The sequence below is a fragment of the Lissotriton vulgaris genome, chromosome 6 (genome assembly GCF_964263255.1).
Source record: "Lissotriton vulgaris chromosome 6, aLisVul1.2, whole genome shotgun sequence".
Taxonomy (NCBI): domain Eukaryota; kingdom Metazoa; phylum Chordata; class Amphibia; order Caudata; family Salamandridae; genus Lissotriton; species Lissotriton vulgaris.
The window spans coordinates 307652950-307676220 of NC_141694.1; the positions used below are offsets into that span (position 1 = coordinate 307652950).

The following is a 23271-nucleotide window of genomic DNA, read 5'->3' on the forward strand; positions in this document are numbered from 1 at the left end:
AATACCGTCGAACTGGGTGAGGATTGAGTGCCGAAAGAAATTTGGTTCCAAACTGGAGCGCAGGAAACACATCCGAGCCCGATGGCGGAAAAAAATCAATCTGGGGATGGAGCCGATACCCATGCGCAATGTGGTCCAAAGGAGGAGTCACCTATCTTGTGACTTCCAAAGAACTTTTCAAGACAAAAACAAAACTGCAAACTTCCGGGCCTAACACTAGGTGGCGATCTATGCACAGTGTGTAATCTGCAGCTCATATGCCTCACACATATAATTTCAATGGATTTTTTATCTATATAAACAGCTTTGTTTGTTCATACGCAAATTCGTGAAGCGTTCCATATTTTTGTTCTCATCTACCGCTTGCCCTCATCAAGCTTTCATCTTCTGCTTGCCCTACCTTATTTATCAAGGACTATTGAAAATGAATATCGAATGCACTAATTTGATAACATAAAAACTTTTTTTATATCATCATCCCATCTTATGTGATGTTGCTGTTACTTTATGTCAATATTTAAAAACTTTTTCTGTGTCTTAAACAAAATAATTTAACTTAATCGTATGAACAAACAAAGCTGTTTATATAGATAAAAAATAAATTGAAATTATATGTTTCCAATACTATGTGTTTGTTTTTTGGATGTTATAGGGTGTGGTTACTGTCTTTTTGCAACTAGAAAATTTGATGTGGTTAAATAGAAGCTTGCTATTGTTTTTTTACACATCCTGCATAAAAACAATCCAAAGAGGCATTTTCCTCTTTCTATGTGTGATGCAGAATGCATCACACATAAAATGACAAAACCATGGAAGGCGGGGCAAATCACCCCTTGCGCAGCACTGTAAATATGAATTTAGAAACTGCGCTGCCTTGCGTCGCCCTGTGTGACACGAAGACAAAGCTACTCCTTAATAAATCTGGCCCTTGATGATCTCAGGGTACTAAGGGAAAGCTATAGATGGTCACTCCAGGAACTGAAGGCAGTTAAGGACTTAGATTCACTCAACAGATTAAAGCTCCCTCTTTGCCAACATCGGCCAGTTGGTGGTTTGATGTAGAGAAAGAAATGTACTTTAATCAGCAGATAAGTGTATAGAATAGTTAAAACTAAGATATCATAGAGAAATAGAAGATACCAGCACCTTCTGGGCTGACATCCAACCCCAGACATTTCATAGCTCCCTTGCAATAGCTTTACATTGACACTGGACTAGTGCCCAATCTTATCCTATGGGCTTGGTCTCAATTAAATTACAAGCCTTCAGGTCTCTTCTATTTTTAATATTATTGCCAGAAGTTATAGATAGGGATGCTATATTTCAAATTCTACTTTGAGGATACAGCTCTATTACCAAATGAAAAACAGTTTATAGGAACTATACAGTAATAGCAGAAAAAGAATATGTCTTCAAAAACCCACCACTTAGAAAAACAAGATCCACACTTGAAAAAAAGTCTTACATGTTTCTGTCTGGGCGATTTTCTGTGACCTGCTGACTGGTCACCGGTATCCATTTACGAACAATGTCCTATCAGCTGTAAGCCAGGTCAGCTGTAATCTAGAGGTAAAGGTCTGGACTGTTCCTTATACCCTCTGTGAGAAAGTGTCATCTTTGTTGCATTGGTATGCCCCCACTTTTGGCTGAATTGCTGCTGTGCTTCGACAGACAGGGACTAACAAAATAGGACGCCAAGCCAAACTCTTGTTCCAAGGTTGTCCGCACAAAAGATGAAGAGTTCACTAATCGATGATCACAGTACATTAAGGACCTACAGGTATGGAAACAGTGTGCCCTGGGCCCTGGGCTATTGCCAACCAGGTGCCCAGCGCATATGTCCCTTCCCTAAAACTGTGTTGAAACTAAAATCCAATTGGCATCTCTGGCCACCTGTCAGCCCCTAGTAAATGGTACCCTAGGTACCCAGGGCCTGGTGACCAGAGGAGACCCCTAAGGGCTGCAGCACTCATTGTGCCACCCTTAGGGGCCCTGTACCCTGGCACCCACACACTGCCTTGGCAGGCTGAGAGTCTAAGTACAGAACTAAACAGAGAGTCAACATGGCACACATCCCTGTGTGGCATGCCTACAAACCCATTTGCCCTGGCATACATCAGCCACCCCTCTAGCTATGTGCCCAATACCAGTGGTGTGGGCACAGGTGCATGTGCCCTGTTCCGCTACAGTACCCAGGGCCATTCCTGGGCATTGTAAGTGCAGTAATGCCATTAAGAGTATATGGTGCTGGGAGGTTGTCATTACGAACTCCACAGCACCATAATGGCTACACTGAAGACTGACAAATTTGATATCAAACTTCTCAGCCCATTAAACCCACTCTGATGCCAGTGTGGGATTTCATGTAAAATGCACTACAGAAGGCATCTTAGAGATGCCCCCTGAAAACTAACCTACAATCCACGTCTTGTCTGAGAGGCTGCCTAGGATGCCACACAGCAGACATGTTGCTGGACCCCTGGATGGAGCACACTAGCTCTCCTGGGCCTGCAACAATGCACATCCTGGGACGAGGTGCCACGCCTTCTCCCCCCAGGATGGGCAGGGGAAGCTTCAAAGGTTTTCCGCCTTTGTGAGCTACTCCAGATCATTTGCTGTACTATGCAACTGGCCCCCACCAGTTCTGACCCCCACTCTGGTGGGAAGACTGGTGGGAAGACTGGTGGGAAGGGGGGTGTACCAGCCTGTGCTAACTCCACCCCTCAGGTGGGAGAGGCGAGGTGAAGCACGACCCCGGGCTCCAGCCATCTTGAAGATGGGGAGCCCCACCCAATCACAGCTAGGCTCCTGCCCCCTCCCACAGGAGAGGAGCAGGCTAGAGGGTGTGCCCACCCCAAGACAGGGACCCATTAGTCCCTGCCCTTGCCCTACCTGTAACGTCCCTAATTTAGTATTTAGGGGCACCCTGAACCTTCCTTCCTCAGATCCCGATTGCAACAAGAAGAAGACCAAGAAACATGAAGACCTGCAGCGCAGCTGCTAACAAGAGGACGACGCCCACTGACTTGGCCCAAGAACCCTACAGGCCTGTTGATCCTTGAACCTGCACCTGTGAAGATCCGGCGTCTCCTGCGGACAGCTACCTTGACAACCCCAGAGGACCTGCCTGCCTTGAACCTTCCAAAAGAGTGGGACTCCCACGAGCAGTGGTTCTGCTCCAACAGCAATACCCCTGGTGACAGCCAAGAACCGCAAATCCAGCCCACTCTGCACCCGCCAAGCCTGGCCTGTGCCTGAGTGATCCAAGACCACGAGGACGCCCCCCCGGCGACTGGGACCCGAAGTCCAGTGCCCAAAGACCCTCCTCAATGACCGAGAAGACGCCTGTAGCCTCAGAACCAGGGACCCCCCAACCGCGACCAGCTGAGGGTAAGATTTCCCGATGCCAAAAGACACCCCTGCACCTGGCACCCCACGGCCCCCTGTGCCTTCCTTTGGGGTTCCTATCTCTTACCTCTCAAAGTGGTGGTCGCACCTGAAGAATCTCCGTCCCTGAGCCTGCAGCCTTTGTTCACTTTTTAACTTTCCCATTGGATAACATTGAGCGCCAGACGGCTCAAAAGCACCCTGCACCCAGCCGCTCGAGTGCCGCTGGAAGTGCAACTAGTACCCTACTCTACTTCCCCACTTGCCCTGAGTAAGTGACCAGGAGCTCAGCTCCCACAGCCGCGTGGCCTGCTTGTTTGCAGCCACCAACCAGAGGCCCCCTACCCTCCGTTGGATTGCATTAAGCCTACTCTCTCCGCACCGGGCTGCCCCTGTGCTGCTGAGGGTGTAACTACTGTACCTTTCCGACCCTGGGAGACCCCTGAGTCTATGCCCAGAACCTTAACTCCACCAGTTGAGTACTTACCTCAAAGCCGATAACTCACTTTCCTTCCATAGGTTAACATTGACTGGTTTTCACTTGAGATTTCTTCTAAGTGTGGAGTTTTAAAACTTTAAAATATTCATCTAAAATCAGCCGAATAACGAATTGCGAATTACTCACCTGTGATCAGGAGAGAAGCTAGTACTGTACCTTTTAGCCCAGTACTGAACCGCAAAAGTAATCTTAACCGTACTTACCAGTTACTTGTATTTTCTTCCATAGGAAACCATTGACTTTTTATCTTTGAAATATCTTCTAAGTGCCGATTTTTGCAAACTACAAATATTTTTTAAAAATCGTACCAAATACCAAAACGTAATTTACGAACCTGTCTTAGGTAGAGGTCTCAGTGCTGAACTTAGGAGTCCAGTACTGGATTACAAAAGTAACGAGTACCTACTTTACCTGTGACTTGAATTTCCTTCCATAGGATAACATTGCTTGGTTTTCACTGAAAAGTTTCTAAGTGTCAACTTTGAAAATACATTTGTATTCTTTAAAAATCACAACTGTAAGCAAAACGCTTTTACTTTAACTGTTTACAGCTTAGGCACCGGGATTGAATCCAGGATCCAGTCCTGTAGTTAGAAAAGTAATCCTTAAAGTAATCAACTGCATTTATATAGGAAAAACCCATTGATCTCAATGTTAAATTGTGTTTACAATTGTGTTGCCTATTGCAACCACAGTAGCTATTGTACTTACAAAGTCTATTGCCTTTCTGCAAAGTAATTACCTAAAGTAACTCATATTGAGAAAAGTATATTTTGATACCTGTTGGTTCTAAAATAAAACAACTATATCTTTTGATATAAAAACAATTGGCCTAGAGTTCAGTTCTTGAGTGTGTGAAACCTTTTGCTGACTGAGTGTGTACAACAAATGCTTTACACTGTCCTCTGATTATGCCTTACTGCTCGACCAAGCTACCACTTTTAAGAGTAAGGTTATATCTAACTTTAACCTCTGTCATACCTCCTGGGACTGGGGACTGTACCTTACTTGGTCCAGTGTATATAGAGCCACTTTCTTACACCCTGTCAGTGTGCTCTCATTGCCCTGATCACTGCTGCATTAGCGCAGGTCGCGCTGCTAGCGAGCTGCGATATTTACGCTTTTAAAACCTACCTTTTGTGTATTTTGGTTCCATTAAGTTTAATTCTTCCCTGTTTTTAACTCGTTCTCGGTGTCTGGGCTGTCCCCTTACTCTCACTTAATTTTTGGAATTTGCACCGCCGTTTGGCGGGTCCGGGTCCCTGGGGCTGGATTCCTGGGCGCCATCTTAGCTTGGGGTAAGTGTTTGGAGCGCGGGCGCCATTTTGGAGCGTCCCGACGCTCGAGTTGTTTAGGGAGGCGCCTATTTAAGGCGTTTTTGTGCTCTCATTGCCCTGATCACTGCTGCATTAGCGCAGGTCGCGCTGCTGGCGAGCTGCGATATTTACGCTTTTAAAACCTACCTTTTGTGTATTTTGGTTCCATTAAGTTTAATTCTTCCCTGTTTTTAACTCGTTCTCGGTGTCTGGGCTGTCCCCTTACTCTCACTTAATTTTTGGAATTTGCACCGCCGTTTGGCGGGTCCGGGTCCCTGGGGCTGGATTCCTGGGCGCCATCTTAGCTTGGGGTAAGTGTTTGGAGCGCGGGCGCCATTTTGGAGCGTCCTGACGCTCGAGTTGTTTAGGGAGGCGCCTATTTAAGGCGTTTTTGTGCTCTCATTGCCCTGATCACTGCTGCATTAGCGCAGGTCGCGCTGCTAGCGAGCTGCAATATTTACGCTTTTAAAACCTACCTTTTGTGTATTTTGGTTCCATTAAGTTTAATTCTTCCCTGTTTTTAACTCGTTCTCGGTGTCTGGGCTGTCCCCTTACTCTCACTTAATTTTTGGAATTTGCACCGCCGTTTGGCGGGTCCGGGTCCCTGGGGCTGGATTCCTGGGCGCCATCTTAGCTTGGGGTAAGTGTTTGGAGCGCGGGCGCCATTTTGGAGCGTCCCGACGCTCGAGTTGTTTAGGGAGGCGCCTATTTAAAGTCGCCCTCTCCCGCGCAGCGGGACGCCGTCGCTTAGCCGGAGTCGTGCCAGAGTCCTGCCCGTCTGCGCTCGTCCGCGTCGAGGTAGCGGGCACGGGCTATGGTCTCTGGCTCCCTCCCTTGTTAGCAGCCTGTGTAACATGGCCGCGCTCAGGTACGATCGTGCTGCTCTCATCTCAATAAAAGATAGTCTTCGGGTTTGTAATCATGACCCTCTACCCCCTCTTTCAGGACCATATGAGTGTGCCTGCGGTTTCTTCTCACTGGCTTCTCCTATTGGAGTTCGTCCAGTTAGCAGGACTGTTTGTGGTAACCATACGGAATGGAACGGACAAGCACTTAACATATGGAGTTTGAATGTAAGATCTCTGGTCAAACACCATCAGTCACTACGGGATATGATTGATACGGACCTTCCCGATATCATCTTCCTGACCGAAACTTGGTTACAGGACGCGGACACTGCCATCATTAACCTGGCTTTCCCCTCTACCTATACGGTGTCTATTTTGAACCGCTCGACTAGGGGAGGTGGTATAGCCATGGCGACTAAATCTTGTTTCTCGGTTGAGTGGAAGGCTTTGGACCTCCCTATGTGTGAAAGCGCATCGTTTAAGGTAAAGGTCAGTCATCAATTCACCTTCAGCGGTGTGCTTATCTACCGTCCACCTGGGAATGACACCGCCTTCAAGGCTGCCCTTGTGGATGTAGTCAGCTCTTTGACCGCAACATGCTCTAACTTCAACATCGTAGGTGACTTAAATATACATCTGGACCAGTCGTCATCTCCTTCCATCAGCTCCTTGCTGGCGGACTTAGAAGCGTTGCAACTTGACCAACTAGTCGCCTCCCCCACCCACATAGGAGGACACATATTGGACCCCTTTTTTACCACCTTAGTTCGGGCTAAATCAGCTGACCCGATGGTGGTGGGTTGGACTGACCATCTGCTGGTTAAAGTGTCATGTCCCCTTGACACTCCACAACTGAAACCTGTAGATAAACAGAGTTTAAAGCGCAATTGGCGTAAACTTAAGCTGGAGGAGTTTGTCAGGATATTGGAGGCACAACCCCTAGGCAAACTGCAGAATGTAGAACAGGGCTATGAACAGTTCTGCAACTGGGTTCTTACTGCCCTCGACTCTCTCATACCTCTGCGTTGGGCAAAAGGTCACGCTAAAAATCGTAGCCCTTGGTACAATGAGACTCTTGCCGAGCTTAAGAGAACTTGCCGGCAAGCTGAGAGGGCCTGGAGAAAAGCCTTTGATCCCACGTTAAAATCGCTGTACTTCGCCCAGCTTAAGTCCTACCACAGAGCTATTTGCCAAACCCGGGCCGCATATTATGCAACTGAGTTCTCCAACAGCCCCAACCCCTCTAAGTTAATCTTCAAGGTACTTAAAGACCTGATGGGGAAACGGGCCACCTCGCAAGAAATCTGTACGGACTCGCACTGTGAAAGCTTGGCATCCTTTTTCGTGGAGAAAGTGCAGAAAATCTACCGAGGATTCACACCAGCTGCCCCCGGGGATGCTCTTAGCGAGGTAGAGGTCTTGGTGCCCGAAACCTTGTCAACCCTACCGACCATGTCTAATGAGGTATTTGACACTTTGAGCCTCAAAATTAAATCAGGCTCCCCCTTAGACCCTTTGAAGACAGAGTTTTTCGCCTCTCTCCCGCCTCTCTGTCGTGAGCCCATTCTGGAGTTGATCAATCTCTCCCTCAGTGAGGGCGTGGTCCCGCCATCCTGGAAGCAAGCTGTGGTCAAGCCCATTCTGAAGAAATCTAATTCTGACCCCTTGCTCCCGGAGAACTACCGGCCCATCTCCCTCCTGCCTTGGACCGCCAAGGTCATAGAGGCGCACGTGAACACCATTCTGTCTGCCCACCTCTCGCGTAATAATATTCTTGACGAGAGTCAAAATGGGTTTCGTGCTCAACACAGCACTGAAACTGCTCTGCTCTTCATGATCGAGCACTTGCGGTCAGTGCTAGATGCGGGGCAAACCGCGGCGCTCCTATTGTTAGACCTGAGCGCCGCGTTTGACACGGTGTCTCATGACATTTTGCTGCGGCGTCTGGAGGAAGTAGGGATCGTAGGGAAGGCTCTTCAGTGGTTCCGCTCATTCCTCTCGGACCGGTTTTTTAAAGTAGCCATTCCACCTGGCCAGTCCTCGTACCATTCTCTGGAGCTGGGAGTCCCTCAGGGCTCTGCCCTTAGCCCCACATTATTTAACTTGTATGTGAAACCGCTGGCTGCCGTCGTCAGGCAATATGGCCTTACTATGACATCGTATGCCGACGACACGCAGCTGGCGGTGACACTCAGTGGGGACCCTGAGGTGACTGCGCCCAGATTCCGGGCAGGACTTATAGCTGTGGCTAGCTGGATGCGTAACAACTGCCTTCAGCTTAATGCCAAGAAAACCGAGGTCCTGATTGTAGGGAAGCAGGCGGAACTCTGGGGAGACCAGTGGTGGCCTCTCGAATTGGGGGCGATGCCCATTCCAGTGGCCGAAGTCAAGAATCTGGGGGTTTGGCTGGATTCCAATCTTTCTTTTACCAGCCACACAAAGAAGACAGCAGCTACCTGCTATGGTATTCTGCGAGGACTTAGACCAGTCCTCAAATTTTTCGACCCTCCCACGCGACAACTGGTGGTTCAGGCCTCTATCCTTTCCCGGATAGACTACGGGAGCGCCTTGCTCCTTGGAGTCAACCAGGTTGAGGCCACTAGGCTTCAGAGGGTGCAGAACGCCGCTGCACGGGCCATTGTAGGTCTTCCGAGACGATGTTCTGTCTCTCCTGTCCTGGCCTCTCTGCACTGGCTTCCGGTCAGACAGAGAATCAAATTTAAGGCTCTCTGTCTGACATTCAAGATTCTGAAGCTTTCTTCTCCCCCGGCCTTGACGGGCCTTATTTCTTCGTATGTCCCCACGCGCTCCCTCAGATCTGAAGCTCAGCATCTGGCGAACAAGCCTAGGTTCAGGCTTAGCAGGATGGGAGGACGTTCCTTCCGTGTTCTGGCGGCGGATCTATGGAATTCCCTTCCTGTACACATTCGCTCCCTCAACAGCTTGACTCTCTTCAGACGGGCCATCAAAACCCACCTGTTCATCTCTGCTATCTAATGTCCCCTCTTCTCAGCTCTGATCTGTTGTGTTGTACATGTGATCAGGCGCCAGGACGCCCCTTCGCTGGGGCAGCTGTTGCGCCTAATAAATGTTATTAACATAACATAACATAACTACAGATCAAAAAATATTGGTACATTTATCCCAAAGTTGCTTAAGTTTAGGCGTTTATATCTCAGAATGTTTTTAGGAGCACCCAAAGAACCAGGGGTACCTACAGCAGTCAATGGTGACATATTTAACACATGGAAACTTGTATTGTATATTTTGAGTCAGACCCCACACAGACTGACTGTCTCCTAGTATCTGTAGGGTTCAAGAAAGGTCAGAACAGGCATGCACATACATGGAATGATGCAGGTTCACCCCTCTCCATAAAGGTGAGGGAGGAGCTCCTTAATCTCGCTTGGGTCCCTGAATCCTGTTGATGCAACCTCATGGATCCTAGACAAGGCCAGTCCATTAAGCTGTCATCACACAAGTCTCTCCTATCTTCTTGTCACTGAACAGGTCTTTCTGGATATCATAAAGAATCTCCTGGCAAGTATTCCTTCAAGGTGCATAGGTCTTCTTTCTTTCTTCGTGTCATACCTTAAAGAGAACTCTACAGGCTTCCCAGTTTTGCAGCTGGACCGCAGGCAACTACAGAAAGGTTTCTCTCCTGATTTGCAGTCTTCCATTCCTGCACTCATGCACATGCATACCTGGTAACCTGATTGCAAAACCAAAACAAAGTTCTGGTAGAGTCGTCCAATAACCATGCCCCTCTTGAAGGAAAGGAAGTCGGCCAGATACAACCAGATGGTCTGCAGCTTTTAAATGCTTGTGGTCTCCTTCAATCCTGTAGGAGCATCTGGTTGCTGCTGCTGCTAGTCAGATTTTGCAGCCTTCTATGCCAAGAGTCTACACTTAGACCAGTTCAAATGCACTAGTTGTGACATGTATATGACACCTTCAGGATGTTCGAATCTGTTCCTATTACAAATAGATATGTTTTAAACACAAGAAATGGAGAATAAACTAATTAATCCAGGCAAAGGAAATCTACATCATGATTCAGCAAGCAGGCTGAGATGTCTCAGACATACTTAGATCATCGGATTCTCAGCTACTGGTCTGCCCCCGCTACAAATTAGTGACTAAGGGAGGGAGAGCCTTCTCTGTTCTGGCCCCCCAGTTATGGAACAAGCTGCCTGAGGGGCTACGCAGGGAGGTGAATCTCCTACGGTTTAGGAAATCACTAAAAACACTGCTGTTCAGAAGAGCCCTGATCGCAATGTAGTCTTGTAGCTGTGTCTCTCTGAGGAGTTGAGCCAAGTTATTGTAATAACATCGATTTCTAAGCGCTCAGAGACCTGCAGGTGATTGGGCGCGCTATAAATCTAAAATAACAATAACAATAACAATCACATGCTTAACATAAATAGACCACAAGTTTGTGCGGCACAAACTCAGAAATCAAAGTACACTACCATTCACCAGTCCACTAGTGTGCACAGTATGCCATATATTCACAACATCCGTCATTTATATATGTTCCAGTGAAGACAAAATGGAACTGAAATTACTTTTACAGTGAGAGCTGGTATGCAGTCTCCCCATATACTGGAAACAATTGTTCATGAGTTTTCACCTGCACACTTTGATTAGAATCATGCTACCCTCACCACCAGTTACCACTTGATTTATTATGGGGACAGCTTTGTTCATATACAAGGGAGATACACTTTGAGTGTCCCCTTGACATCACAACATGGCTTTAATGTTGACAAATATAGGAACACAGCAGCATGCCTGTGAGCTTGACAATCATGAGGATGTCGTAATACAAATGCAAGGGTAAAGCAACACAGCTTTCCAAAACCATGCAGGGGAACAAGAGTTCCCTGCAACCTGGCCCTCAACTAGTGGGGATTACCTGTTAGACAGCTTTTCTGATCAGCGAATTGCTTCATAAAATTATTTAATTGATCTACGTGATGTGACATGGGGTGACATTCACATATGTGAGTTATTTTGCAATGCCAATACTCAATCAGTCTACTTGATGGTAATGTGAATAACACATACTAAACAAGCATGGGCAAAGCAAACCTGTCTCACCTACACAAGAGCTATTGGCTTTGGCAAAGTGTTTTTGACATGTTCTACACCAGTGTGGCTTCTGGTCAGCATGGTTGAAAGTTAGTTGCGTGAAGTGTCCTAGAGTGGAGTGGGGGAGGGAGTCGAGTGTCGTAGACTAGATTTGTTGGAGTAGTGTGTTGTAGAGAGGAGTAGTGGGGAGTAGAGTGTCATAGAGTTGAGTGGAGGGGAAGAGGGTTATGTGGTTCAGTAGCAGAGAGTGTTGTCGAGGGCAGTGTCATAGAGTGCAGGGTTGTAGACTGGGTAGAGTGGAGTGACATAGATTGGAGTAGAGTGAGGTGAAATAGTGTGTAGTAGGTTGGAATGGATTGAGGTATCAGGGTGAATTGGACTGGAGTAGATTGGGGGATTGGATTGGAGCAGAGTGGGTTGGATTGAGTGAAGTGGGGTGGATTACAGTAGGGAGTGGGGTGAATTAGGAGTGAAGTGGAGGGGTGGATTGGACTGAACTGGAGCAGGGTGGATTGGATTGGGGTCGAGTGGGGTGTATTGGAGTAGACTAGGGCGGATTGGGTTGCAGTGGAGTTGGGTGGATTGAAGTGGGGTGGACTGGACGGGGTGAATTACATTGGAGTGGTTTGGGGTGGATTGAAATGAGATGGGGTGGATTGATTAGGGTGGGGTGGACTGGAGTGGGGTGAATTGGAGTTGGGTGGTTTGGATTGGAGTGGGGTGGACTGGAGTGAGGTGAGGTGAACTGGACTGGGGTGGGGTAGATTGGATTGAGGTAGATTGTTTTGGGGCGGGGTGGACTGTGTGTGGTGGATTGGGGTGAACTGGAGAGGGATGGGATAGGGTGGATTGAAGTGGGGTAGATTGGATTGGTGTGGGTTGGACTGGAGTGGGGTGGGGTGGATTGGAGTGGGGAGGATTAGGGTGAGGTGGATTAGATTGAGGTGGATTGGAGTGGGGTGGATTGGGGAGCAGCAGATTGGAGTGCATCAGACTGTATTGAATTGGAGTGGGGCAGATTGCTTTGGATTGGATTGGAGGGGGGCAGATTGTTTTGGAATGGAGGGGGGCACATTGTTTTGGATCGGAGTGGGGCAGGCTGGAGTGGGATAGATTGGGGTGGGTTGGGAGGATGTGAGTGTGGTAGATTGGACTTGGATGAGTGGTTTGGATTGGCATTGGGTGGATGGGTGTGGACTGGATTGAGTGGGACAGCTTAGTGTGGGGTGGGGTGGGGTGGGGTGGGGTGGACTGGCTTGAATTGGAGTTGGGTGGATTAGGGTGTAATGCATAGTTATGTGTCTAAGCATAATTTCAGAAATTACACATAGGAAACAAACACTGTCACTTTCCAATAAAGGAATCCTCACTTTTGAGAACAGCGCCTACGAGCAAACAAAAAAAAGAAAACATGAGTGCAAAGTAAGAAAGAAAAGCCCGGGCAAAATAAAAGATAATTAACTATAGAAAATGAATCTTTGCAATTTTGTTTTTGCTGCTAGGCACGTTTTTACCAGTCACACGCCTTCTGTTTACAGAGCACTAAAAGTTAAAAAGAATAAAATAATACCTCAATCAAGTTTGGAGCAGTCGCTGGGCACTGATTATGTCAAAATAATCAATGCTTGGTCCCTGCTCCACAAAGAGAAACGGAAATGATGTTAGGCCTGCCTTGACAAATTATGAGGCTGTAAAGAAGGGTGCCATGCAAGCCAACAAAATGGTAAGAAACGGGCGGGCTCCAAGCACTTTTTACTAACAACAGTGTCACACAAGCAAAACACATGTTCTAGCACATGCTCTCGCAGGCTCTACCCTTTAGAGGATATGAATGAAAAGGATTCAGTTTTATTTTTTCTATCTAGGTCACTGCATAATTGTGTGTGTCTGTGTTTTGATATAGCAGATCCCATGCACTAAAATTCAGTAACAAAAAACATACCTTCTGTTCCTAAGTCTTCGTCCTCATTGTCTGTGCTACTTAGTTTCTCTGGATCACTCTCCAGCACATCGCTTGCTGTACCTCCTTCACTCGACAGACAGGGACTAACAAAATAGGATGCCAAGCCAAACTCTTGTTCCAAGGTTGTCCGCACAAAAGACGAAGAGTTCACTAAACGTAGATCACAGTACCGTAAAGACCTACAGGTATGGAAACAGTATGAAAAAAAGTGTGGTACCAGATATAGTAGTTAGAATATCATCTGCCACAAATATCACGTTGTAAATATCACCTCGTTGTTATTAATAGAAAATCTGCACTAATGGAATTATGTTTTCATATGTTTCATGTATGATTTCTAGGACACAATATTTATGGCAGACAGTATTCTTATAATGGTATTCCGAAATAAAACTAAAAGTATCAATCTTCTAAGTCAAGATAAACATTTTATCATTGGTACAATTAAGAAAGTTGATCTTGCATGATTCAAATGATTCTGTTTTAAGATGCATTATTATGTATGGATAGAAATTAAAAATGTCTAAAAGGAAAAATAAATTATACAAATGTATAATAGTCAATCAAAGTAAATATACAAATGAAGAGAAACAGGACAAAAACAAATGGCCTTAATATCTGATTGATGAGTTTTATTTAATAAAATGAAATAACTGGAGCGCCGGATACAAGAGACCAGGATTAGATACACCAGACAAGTTTAAAGAAGAATTTGGGGAGTATTTCCTTTCTGAAGGAGCCATGTAGTGTAATAGGAATTATCAAGGAATCTTGCAACCGAGTAGCAGGGCCATAAGTTACAAAGTATCTATTCAAGGTCAATGTTCTATATTTAAGTGATCAAGGCAAACAATTTAACAGAGCGCCATTTAAAGATAACCAATGTGAATACACTTTATCAGTGCAAAGAAGATCATCATTAACAAAAAGAGGGTTGTAAATCAGTTAAAGCGCTGCCAGTCTGCTGCCTCATCTGGGGAAGGCTGGGTTGTAAAATCCCTAATAAACTGTCCCATTCTCTAAAAACGGGAAACTTTGGAAGGTTACATAAAATTTGCTGTCAAGTAATACAAATAGCCCTATGCACTTATTTGTGATATCTTGTGTAAAGAGAATGTCCCAGGAGTGGTACATGGGCGTCCTTGCAACCACCTATTGTTTATGATGTATTGCCTTCTTCCCCGAACATTTGTAGACAGTAATTTGTGCCAGGTTTACATTTCTCCTAACATTTCTAAGTTTGTACTCTACACAGCACACATACATAGTGGGAAACATTTGAAAGTAGCTTTATAGCATGGAATTTTGCACTGGAAGTATACCGTTCCAGTACAAAACCTATGCTTGATTCAAGAACACAGCTTTGCATTATGGTGCAAAGCTGTGTGCAGGTCGCTGGGCAGGCAAATTGCACCCCAGCACTTGGGAAAAGAGCATCAGTGCCACAGTAAGTATGGCGCTGTCCTGCTCTCTCCCTTTTGAGCACAGCGCCCAAAGCAGTACATTTGCCCCTCGATGTCTGTATCAGATTTGATTTTTTGGGATGTAAACAGACGTGGAGAAGTGTGGCTCACCGGTTAGAGGAGGCAGACCCGGACGCAGAGGTCAGACCCGGGACCAGGGTTCAATCCCCGACGCGGCAGGGTCTTGAGCTCAAAATGTCCACGGACTCGACAATTCTTGCCTCGGTGACTACTCGAATCATGGGTTCACACTCTGCAACTCTGGGCAATAGCTTGCTTAATCTCCACTACGGCCCCACTGCGATGGGATGCCTGGCTTTCACCTTGGGGATGCCCAGTAGGGGTTATCTCGCAGGGAAAAGCCAGGACGGGTTCCCAAAGCAAGAGCCTTGAGACCTTACGGTGGAAGGCGCTATATAAGAACGTATGATTTACGATTTATTTATTTATGTGGGGACACTAAGGGTGGGTTAAAGGCATTATTATGAGTATCTTTGATTTCAAAGTTATCTTTATTCCAGAATATTGTTTCAACATTTTTAAATAAGCACAAATAAAGTAACACTTTGAAATTAGAGGTAGATCTCAGAGGAGAAGGAGAGGATACAGAGATGGAGGCTTTTCATGTGTGAATGAGACGTTTTCCTGAAAACTCCTTAGGATGCTAAGCCCACATATTTTGTCAGAAAGTATACAGGTAGAAACATGAAGTTTCAAGAAGATATCAACTGAATTAATGTCATCTTACCGTGGCAAAGACTCTCCCTGAGGATCCATACCACTGAATATCAGGATGCAAGGCAGACCTTCCAGTTCTACATAGGTATGAGGCCGCCAGTCTGTGTCATCAGTCCTCTGCCAGGTCTGTCATAAAACACAGGAAATTCCCATTTACAGCTTTCATTTTATCACTAAAAGGATGGTTTCCATGGTTTAATATTACCACATTTCTTCACAATTTTACCAGAAGAGACTCTGTTTCAGATCCGTGCAGTGCACTCACAAATATTCTTAAACAGTCAGCGAAACTATTGTTGATTTCAAACACCTTTTTTATGAGCCTAATGAACAGTAGATTTTTCAAAATATGTCTTCAATGAATGACACTTCTTCTAGCTACCCTTAAAGACATTTAACCCACACAGTGTAAACCTGATCCAAGTAACTCTGGCTCAGTAGATATTAATATCAAAAGCACCCACCTTTATGTGAGGGACACTAACTGAGATATAAGGAAGTACTGGGGAATTGGTACTTCTAGTCAGATTCCCTTGGTTACTTCTCAACCCTTCTCCACATGAGTAAATCCTGAAATGCAGATGTTTTTAGCAGGTGGAGTCTCCCTCTGAATTACAACAGATCTGTGGATTTATCACAGATATAATCTTACCAATGGAGCTTGTGTTACCAGCCAAGTTGGAATGAACTCGTAATGAAGGCCAAAGAGTATGGCTCTGCCAGCAAGACCGCGCAAGATACTACCGGCTAGTTAAAAGGCACTGGTCCATCTGGTAATCAGTGAAGAATGAGTCATGCAAACAGTAGTTTCATTTCAGGAAAGTGTCTTAAATATAACGTCTGTATTTTTTCAACAAAATACACTGATGGGCTACTAATGCATTTCATGGATGTTTATGTTTATTTTACTTACACAGCACCCATGCCATAACAAATTTGCTTCTAGTTGTGGAGGTATTGAGATGGCATATATAGCAACAATTACAATGAGAGAGTCCATCTTCAGCAGGCTATGTGGACAGGTCTGCTAATGGATACATATGTCTGGACACCATCACGGTGGTGCATGTGACGAATAAGCATACACTTCTGCCAGGTTACGCTTTAGGTGATAAAGTGCATTTTGTTGAATATGCAAATGAATTCATTACAAAATGTTAAAAAGGCACAAACCTTCAGTTTCTCAATAAAGTATTTTCCTATGGATAATCCAGACTCTGGAATTCCTAAGATAATTTCAAATTGATTTTCAAGGGCTAGCTTTTCTCTCACATGCCGGAGCCGCTCATAGGCCAAGGTAGCCAGAGGGACACATGGAACTCGGAGCAAAACCATGAGGCCGTGGCCACTTGCGCACTGTTTTGGGGAGTTTAAGAGGTTCTGAATGATTTCCAGCGTTTCCACCGAGGTGTAATTCTTCATCTGGGAGAGCCCGCACACCACCATCAAGGCTGCTGAATAGTGCTGTATTAGCACAAAAGTCCTTATCACTGCACTGTGTAATTTTGGAAACCTGCAATAAGATGAGAATGGAACAGAGGGATATTGTTATAAGTGACCAGAATAATGTGTTACATTTGCAGATATGACCTCAAAGATCCAGAAAAATAAGGTTCTGTTGAGATTAGTATGCAAACCTTCTAATTTAGCTCCCGTTTCCTTATCAGTACTTTTTTGTGATGTAATCATGAATTAACTAATATGTCCCTCTGCCAGGTAGAAAGGATTAAAATCCGTGTATAGGCTCAAAATATTTTGCACACATAAGTACATTGTTGATGAATAATGTAACTTCACTGAAAAACAGTAGGCAGGGTAGCACGACCTACAAATAGTAAGGGGTATATTTAAGTAGCCTTCACACAGTGCAGAAGCCCCCTTGCTGCGCTGCGTGAAAAAGAAAGGGCAGGAATGCGCCATATTTAATATATGACGCATTCCTGTCCTTTCCCTATGCTGGATCCCATCTGGCTGCCTAGCGCAAATGCAGGCACTCTTTCACCATGCTACAAGGGTGCCTCCGTTGTGAGCAGGCTTGTTTTTGTGCAGGAAGGGGCACATTCCTGCACAACGAACAATCCTCTGAGGCATTTTCCTCTTTCTATATATTTCTCCTCGTTACGCCTCACCTGGGAAGGTGTAGCATTTTGATGCATTTCCAGGTCTACCACAAATGGAAAATCCAGGAATGTGCAAAAATCCGTGAATGGATGCGTGGGAACACCCATGCTCCACCCATGGAATGCCTCCGTGGGACAGAGTAATTCAAAGCAGAGATTTTCACTGAGTTGCATTACTCTGGATTTATCAAGTGATGCAGGGCCATGCAAGGTGGCCTTGAGTGGCTTGATAAATCTGACTTAGGTTTTGCGTCAGCCTTGTACCCCTTTGCATGGTGCAAGGGCGATGCAAAACCTTCATAAATATGCCCCTACATCTAGAAGAGAACAGCAGACCTCTCTGTCAAGTATGGTGCTAGCTTAAAGTTATGTGCTAACATGTTTAACCCCTTGCGCGCTAGCGGTTTTCCCGCTGTGTGCTGTTTTTTTCGAAAACCTGCGTTACATGACGAGCTGAGCTCGTCATCAGCAAACGAGCGCCGTAGCTGATGTCGAGCTGAGCTCGTCATCAGCATCGAAGGAGTTAATATGCAGATAGAAAAAAGAAACAGGCATAATTAGCATGCACCATAAATAAGTAGACTACTTTGTTATTTGCACTACGTTATAATACAGATCAAGAGCAACATACAAGAGAGCAAGGGTGGCACTATAGGCCTTCCAGTATTAGCAACTAGCTCAAGTATTGCTATAAATTAAATTGGGAACACTAGACACCTGCATCCGTAGCAGGCACCTTACTGTAAAGAACTGACTAGAACGCTCAGAGAAGATGCGAATATTACCTTAGATGTTCCAGTTTAGAACCTCTGAAATTATTTGATTATTGTGCAAATATATTGAACATTGTGTTAGTCCTATCTAAAACCCCAAATGACCCAGGCTGTGCTAATCTTTACTAGACTAACTGGAAGCAAAATTGAGGGACTGTACAAGGCATAAGTTTTCAATGTCGCAATGCCCACATTTTAAGATGGCATCCAAAAATAACTATTACTGTTTGCAAAGGTAGCTGCTTATGCGACTGAACTTCGAGTCCTACAAATTTACAGAATATTTGGAGTTTGCCTCAGGACCAAATTAGGGAGACTGGGTGTTGTTCATGTGTTGTTAGGCAATGCAAAAAAAATGTAGACTCCTGCAGTGAAGTCCAGCGATTTATCCTTTAATGTAGACCTACAGTGGTTGTGGGCTCCTGTTCAGTATTCAGCCTTTTTTTATTTATATATGTTTGAGGCTTTTCAAGACCCACAGGGCAATGCCCTTTTTAGGTTGCGCATTCGAGACCTCTTGTATATACTTTAGTATATACTTTAGTATATAATACTTTAGTAGTAGTAGTAGTAGTAGTAAATTCCTTTATTCAGCATTATGCAACACACCATAAAAGTACAATTAAAAAATGCTGATAATACACATATTACTTTAGTATATACTTATATGTGTATGTACTTTGTGGGCTCTGGAGATCAGCCATGGGACTTGTCTGCTTGCTTAGGGACTTTATTTTCTGTTCAACTGCCTCTATTTAACTGTCTTGATAGAAAACGACCAGCAGAGGTCAGTAAAATACCAGAATTGCTTTCTGCTGAAGGACCTTCTTTTTTTTGTTTTTCTGGCAACTGCCTCTATTTAACTTTCTTCTTAGAAAACGACCAGCAGAGGTCAGTAAAACACCAGAATCACTTTAGAAATCCTCTAGATTCAGACCATAGAAATTGTCTTCCACAAGCACCAGTGGACAATAATATTTTTTTCAAATCTTGTATTTTCAGTTATATGACCACTGAAGCTTTGGACTATACCATTTCCAGCTGAAAGGCAATATTTCTCTCCATGTGTTCCCATACCTGGTGTGTCACAAAGTTTGGTGCTTACTTTCCTTCGATGTTAAAGAACAGTAGATGTTTCAGCACCCAAGCTAATGTGCTGCATAGCTACATACATATTAGGTCCCAAAGGCGAGACCGATTGCATTGCAACTGCTTGTTTTATTAGCTTCATGCACTGCTGGGAAAGGCATGCCAAGCATGGCAGAGACCATTTTCATAGAAATATGTAAGCGCTGTCAGTGAGGGCTCTAATAAGGCAACATGGTTTATTAATTTCTTTAATAATCATTTTTTAAATGGTTTACTCATACTGAGTTCCATTTCGGCTGTATTTGGCCTGTTAGGGCAGCAGTCAGTTTAATATGTTGATACTAAAAAGACTACTGTATGCTGTTGGTGGGAGTGTGTTAACTATGTCATTGGCGAACTCCTGACTCACTAATTTTTCCTTTCAATAATACCCACAGTGAAATAATTACTACACACTGTGAATCTGTTTCACTTCCTGAAAATGCCTTTTACGCCCTTGTTTATTGAAACTTTGTTGGACAAGAAAACTCCTAGAAGAGGTAAGTAGCACTTGTAAGTCATCAATTTGTGGCCATTCTCACCAAGTTGACCTCTACTGATTTAGGACACAAAGCACTCAAACTAACTCAAACGTTTTGATTTTGAGGATGCATTTTATTCAGACACAAGAGGTTTCATAGAGAAATGTTTTGAAACAGATGAAAAATTAGATTCTAAAATATATTATGATAATTGGAGACATTTAAAAGTAAATTTTTTGAAAAAAAAGAGTGTACCTTTTTCCTAATGTTGTGATCATAGCCTCATAAGAACTATCGTAGCGTAGAATCGGAAGGCTGTGCCCTGACAGTGTTGATTCAACAAACTCTGACAATCCAAAATACTTCTTTGTTTCCTGATACAAGTCCACTCCCTAGAACATATAGCATATTTTAAATAAAATAATAATGTTTCATGCAAGAAGGTTACACTTCTATGACTAGTAAATGCAGTCATAGTCACTACCTACTACTGTAGAAATCATGTAAACAAAGTTGATGGACCAATGTTTCAGGATGTATTAGGCGGATTATGGAACTTATTTGTGCTACACAATACTTTGTTGATGACAAAATTAACCATCACACACATACACACAGACATACACATTTGTGAAGGATCAGTCAAGAGTGAACAACGACATTTCTAAAAATGTATTACCCATGCCACCAAGAATGAACTTGATAGATAGCTAGTAAGCCAATGTTAGCTTTCATTGTCTCTGAGGTATCACCACTTGGGACTGTACATTACAGACCTCACAAGTTTCACTCTTGTCTGGTTAAAATATATATTTAAACCATAGTTCTGCTTAAAAAAGAATAATGCCCAAAACAGTTCTGATGCTTGCCTACAATTTAACCTATAGATATGCTTATTTTGTGAAGGCACAAACCACATTCTGGGGCCTTCTCCCCTCTATGTTAAAGACCATCTAGAAACCACACAATCCCATTCTGCATTTAGAGGTGTTTACTATCAGTTCTAACAAACATTTGCAATGCAATAGGTCTTGTATTTACGAGAGGTTAAGCTATTGGCATTGTAAGTGACAATGCTTTTAATTTATCTGTTGTTTTTAAAACGGATAAATAAAAAGCATTGTCATTTACAATGCCAATAGCATAAACTCTTGCAAACGCGAGACCTATTGCATTGCAAATGTGTTCGGCGCCCGTGCTATAACATTTTTTAAAAAGCGTTGGGAGAGAGCATGCCCTGCCTGCAGCAGCAGGAAGGGCGAAGCTATTTGAGACAATAGTTCTCGGAGGCTGTAATTAAAGCCCACAGAGTAACAGCACATTTGGAGTGTAGGAAGCTAGATTTGTATATACTATACCAAAGGGAGGTATAGTGTGCACATAGTCCAGTGGAACCCCAAAGGTAGGCAGAGTTAAGGTTAGATAGCACCTTACTCTCTATTTGTGGTAGTGTGGTCGAGCAGTAAGGCTTTATCAGAGGACAGTGTTAAGCATTTATTGTACACACTCAGTTAGCAAATTAATTCACACACTCACAAGACTGAACTTCAGACTAATTGTTTTTGTATAATAATATACTTTTAGTTATTTTATTTCCTAGAACCAAGCAAGCCTGGCACAGGTAAGTGATAAATACTTTTCAGTAAATATACAGTTGTAATGCAGTTTGGATTGGAATTGTATGTGCACTTTGTTTTGACCTACAGTATTGTCACTGAGAAATGCACTCGGATGTCAGTACAACGCAGTTGTTTTCAACGCGGTACTTTACATCGCAGATTTTACAACGCAAGTCGGTACAACGACTTGCATTGGAGGGTGCGGATTTCGGAATCTTATAATTTTCTATTCCAACACCAGTCCCCGTAACAGTAGGGAAGGTGTTGGAATATAAAATTACAAGATTCCTTATCCCGCAGCGCCATCCAGCTCAAGTCGTAGTAACGACTTGCGTTGTAAAAGATGCGTCGTAACTGCACTGCGGGGTAACATCCGCGTTGTAAAGGATGTTCCCCCTTTGTAAATACAGTACATATAATTTGAATGGGCTTTTTAGTAAATTTACAGGTAAGTTACTTTTGAGATTACTTTTCTTACACAGTGTAGTCTACGTGGATACTACACTGGGACATTTCCTGTAAACAGGTAAGTAAATTCGTTTTTGTTAGTTAGAACAATTTTAAAGAATTTCTTTAGGTTTTCCAACTCCACACTTAGAAACTTTTCATAGAAAAACAGTCAATGTTATCCTATGTAGGAAAAAATTGTTAACAGTTCAAAGGTAAGTACTTTGTTGTGGGAGTTGGTATTCTGGGGTTAGACTCAGGGGTCCCCCAGGGTCAAGGATGCATTCTTTGTTACACCCTCGGCAGCACTAGCGCGGCCGGGTGCAGAGTACTGAGACCCAATGTTATCCAATAGGGGTTAGGAGGCCTCTGGTTGGTGGCTGCTGACGCGCAGGCCACTGGGTTGTGGGAGCAAAGCTCCTGGACTTAGGCTCAGGGTAAATAGGAGTTTAAGCCAGCACAAAAGATGCACCCTCAGCGGCGATGCGGCAGCCAGGTGCAGAGTGCTGTTTTGGCGTCGGAAGCCTGGTAGCTTTCAATGGGGAGTCTCCGGTTTGCAAAAGCACTGGAGGCTCGAGGACGAAGTTCTTCTGGGTGCGACTACCACTTCGAGCGGTAAGTTGGGATGTTAGGGGTTGGCTAGGCACCGTTGGTTGGGCCACCCAGGGCCGTGTGGCGTCGGGTGCAGGGGGGCCTTTTAGGGTTGGATCTTCTTACCAGCTCCTGGTCGCGGTTGGGGGGACCTTCCGGATTTAGGCTGCAGGCGTCGGCTGGAGGCAGGTCAGGGATCACTGGATCTCGGGTCAGGATCGCCGGGGAGACCTCCTCGTGGTGTTTGCCCACTCGAGCTCGGGCCGTGGACGACGGGTGCACAGTGGGGCGGATTTGCGGTTTCCCTGGTTGGAGATTAAGAAATCCGGTGTTTTTGAGGTTCCTGGCTGCAGGATACACCGCGATTTCGCAGGAGCAGGTTCGAGGTGGAGACAGGCCGGTAGGGCTGGGGCCAAGTCAGTGGGCGTCTTCTTCTTGTTAGCTTCGGCACGGCTGTTCGGTCCTTCTTCTTTTCTTGTAGTTGGTCCTTGTCTGAGGAAGCATGGTTCAGGGGTGCCCCTAAATACTAGATTTAGGGGTGTTACAGATAGGTAAAAGGTTGGGACCAATTGTTCCTTTCCCTGGGGTGGGTACGCCCCCTTTTATGCCACCCTCCAGTGGGAGGGGGCATATGCCTTTCCCTGGTTGGCTGTGTCCCCCCATCTGCAAGATGGCGGGGACTGAGAGTTGTGCTTCACCTCGCCTCCCCCACCTGAGGGATGGAGTCGTAGAGGTGGGCACACCTCTCTTCCTCACTTGTTTTTACGGCCGTTTCTCCCACCCAAAGTGGGGGTCAGATGTAG

General features: G+C 44.8%; 1 protein-coding gene across 1 annotated transcript in view; it reads right to left on the minus strand.

Annotated features, from left to right (window-relative positions):
- The window catches only part of GREB1 (growth regulating estrogen receptor binding 1), a 612299-nt gene that overhangs the window by 116884 nt on the left and 472144 nt on the right, over nt 1–23271 (minus strand). Inside the window, exons 17-20 of the mRNA XM_086926326.1 lie at nt 20067–20203; nt 16482–16821; nt 15319–15434; nt 13087–13286 (exon numbers count right to left, since the gene is read on the minus strand). Of these exons, the coding sequence (XP_086782452.1) occupies nt 13087–13286; nt 15319–15434; nt 16482–16821; nt 20067–20203 (793 nt within the window). The remainder of the gene's footprint in view (nt 1–13086; nt 13287–15318; nt 15435–16481; nt 16822–20066; nt 20204–23271) is intronic.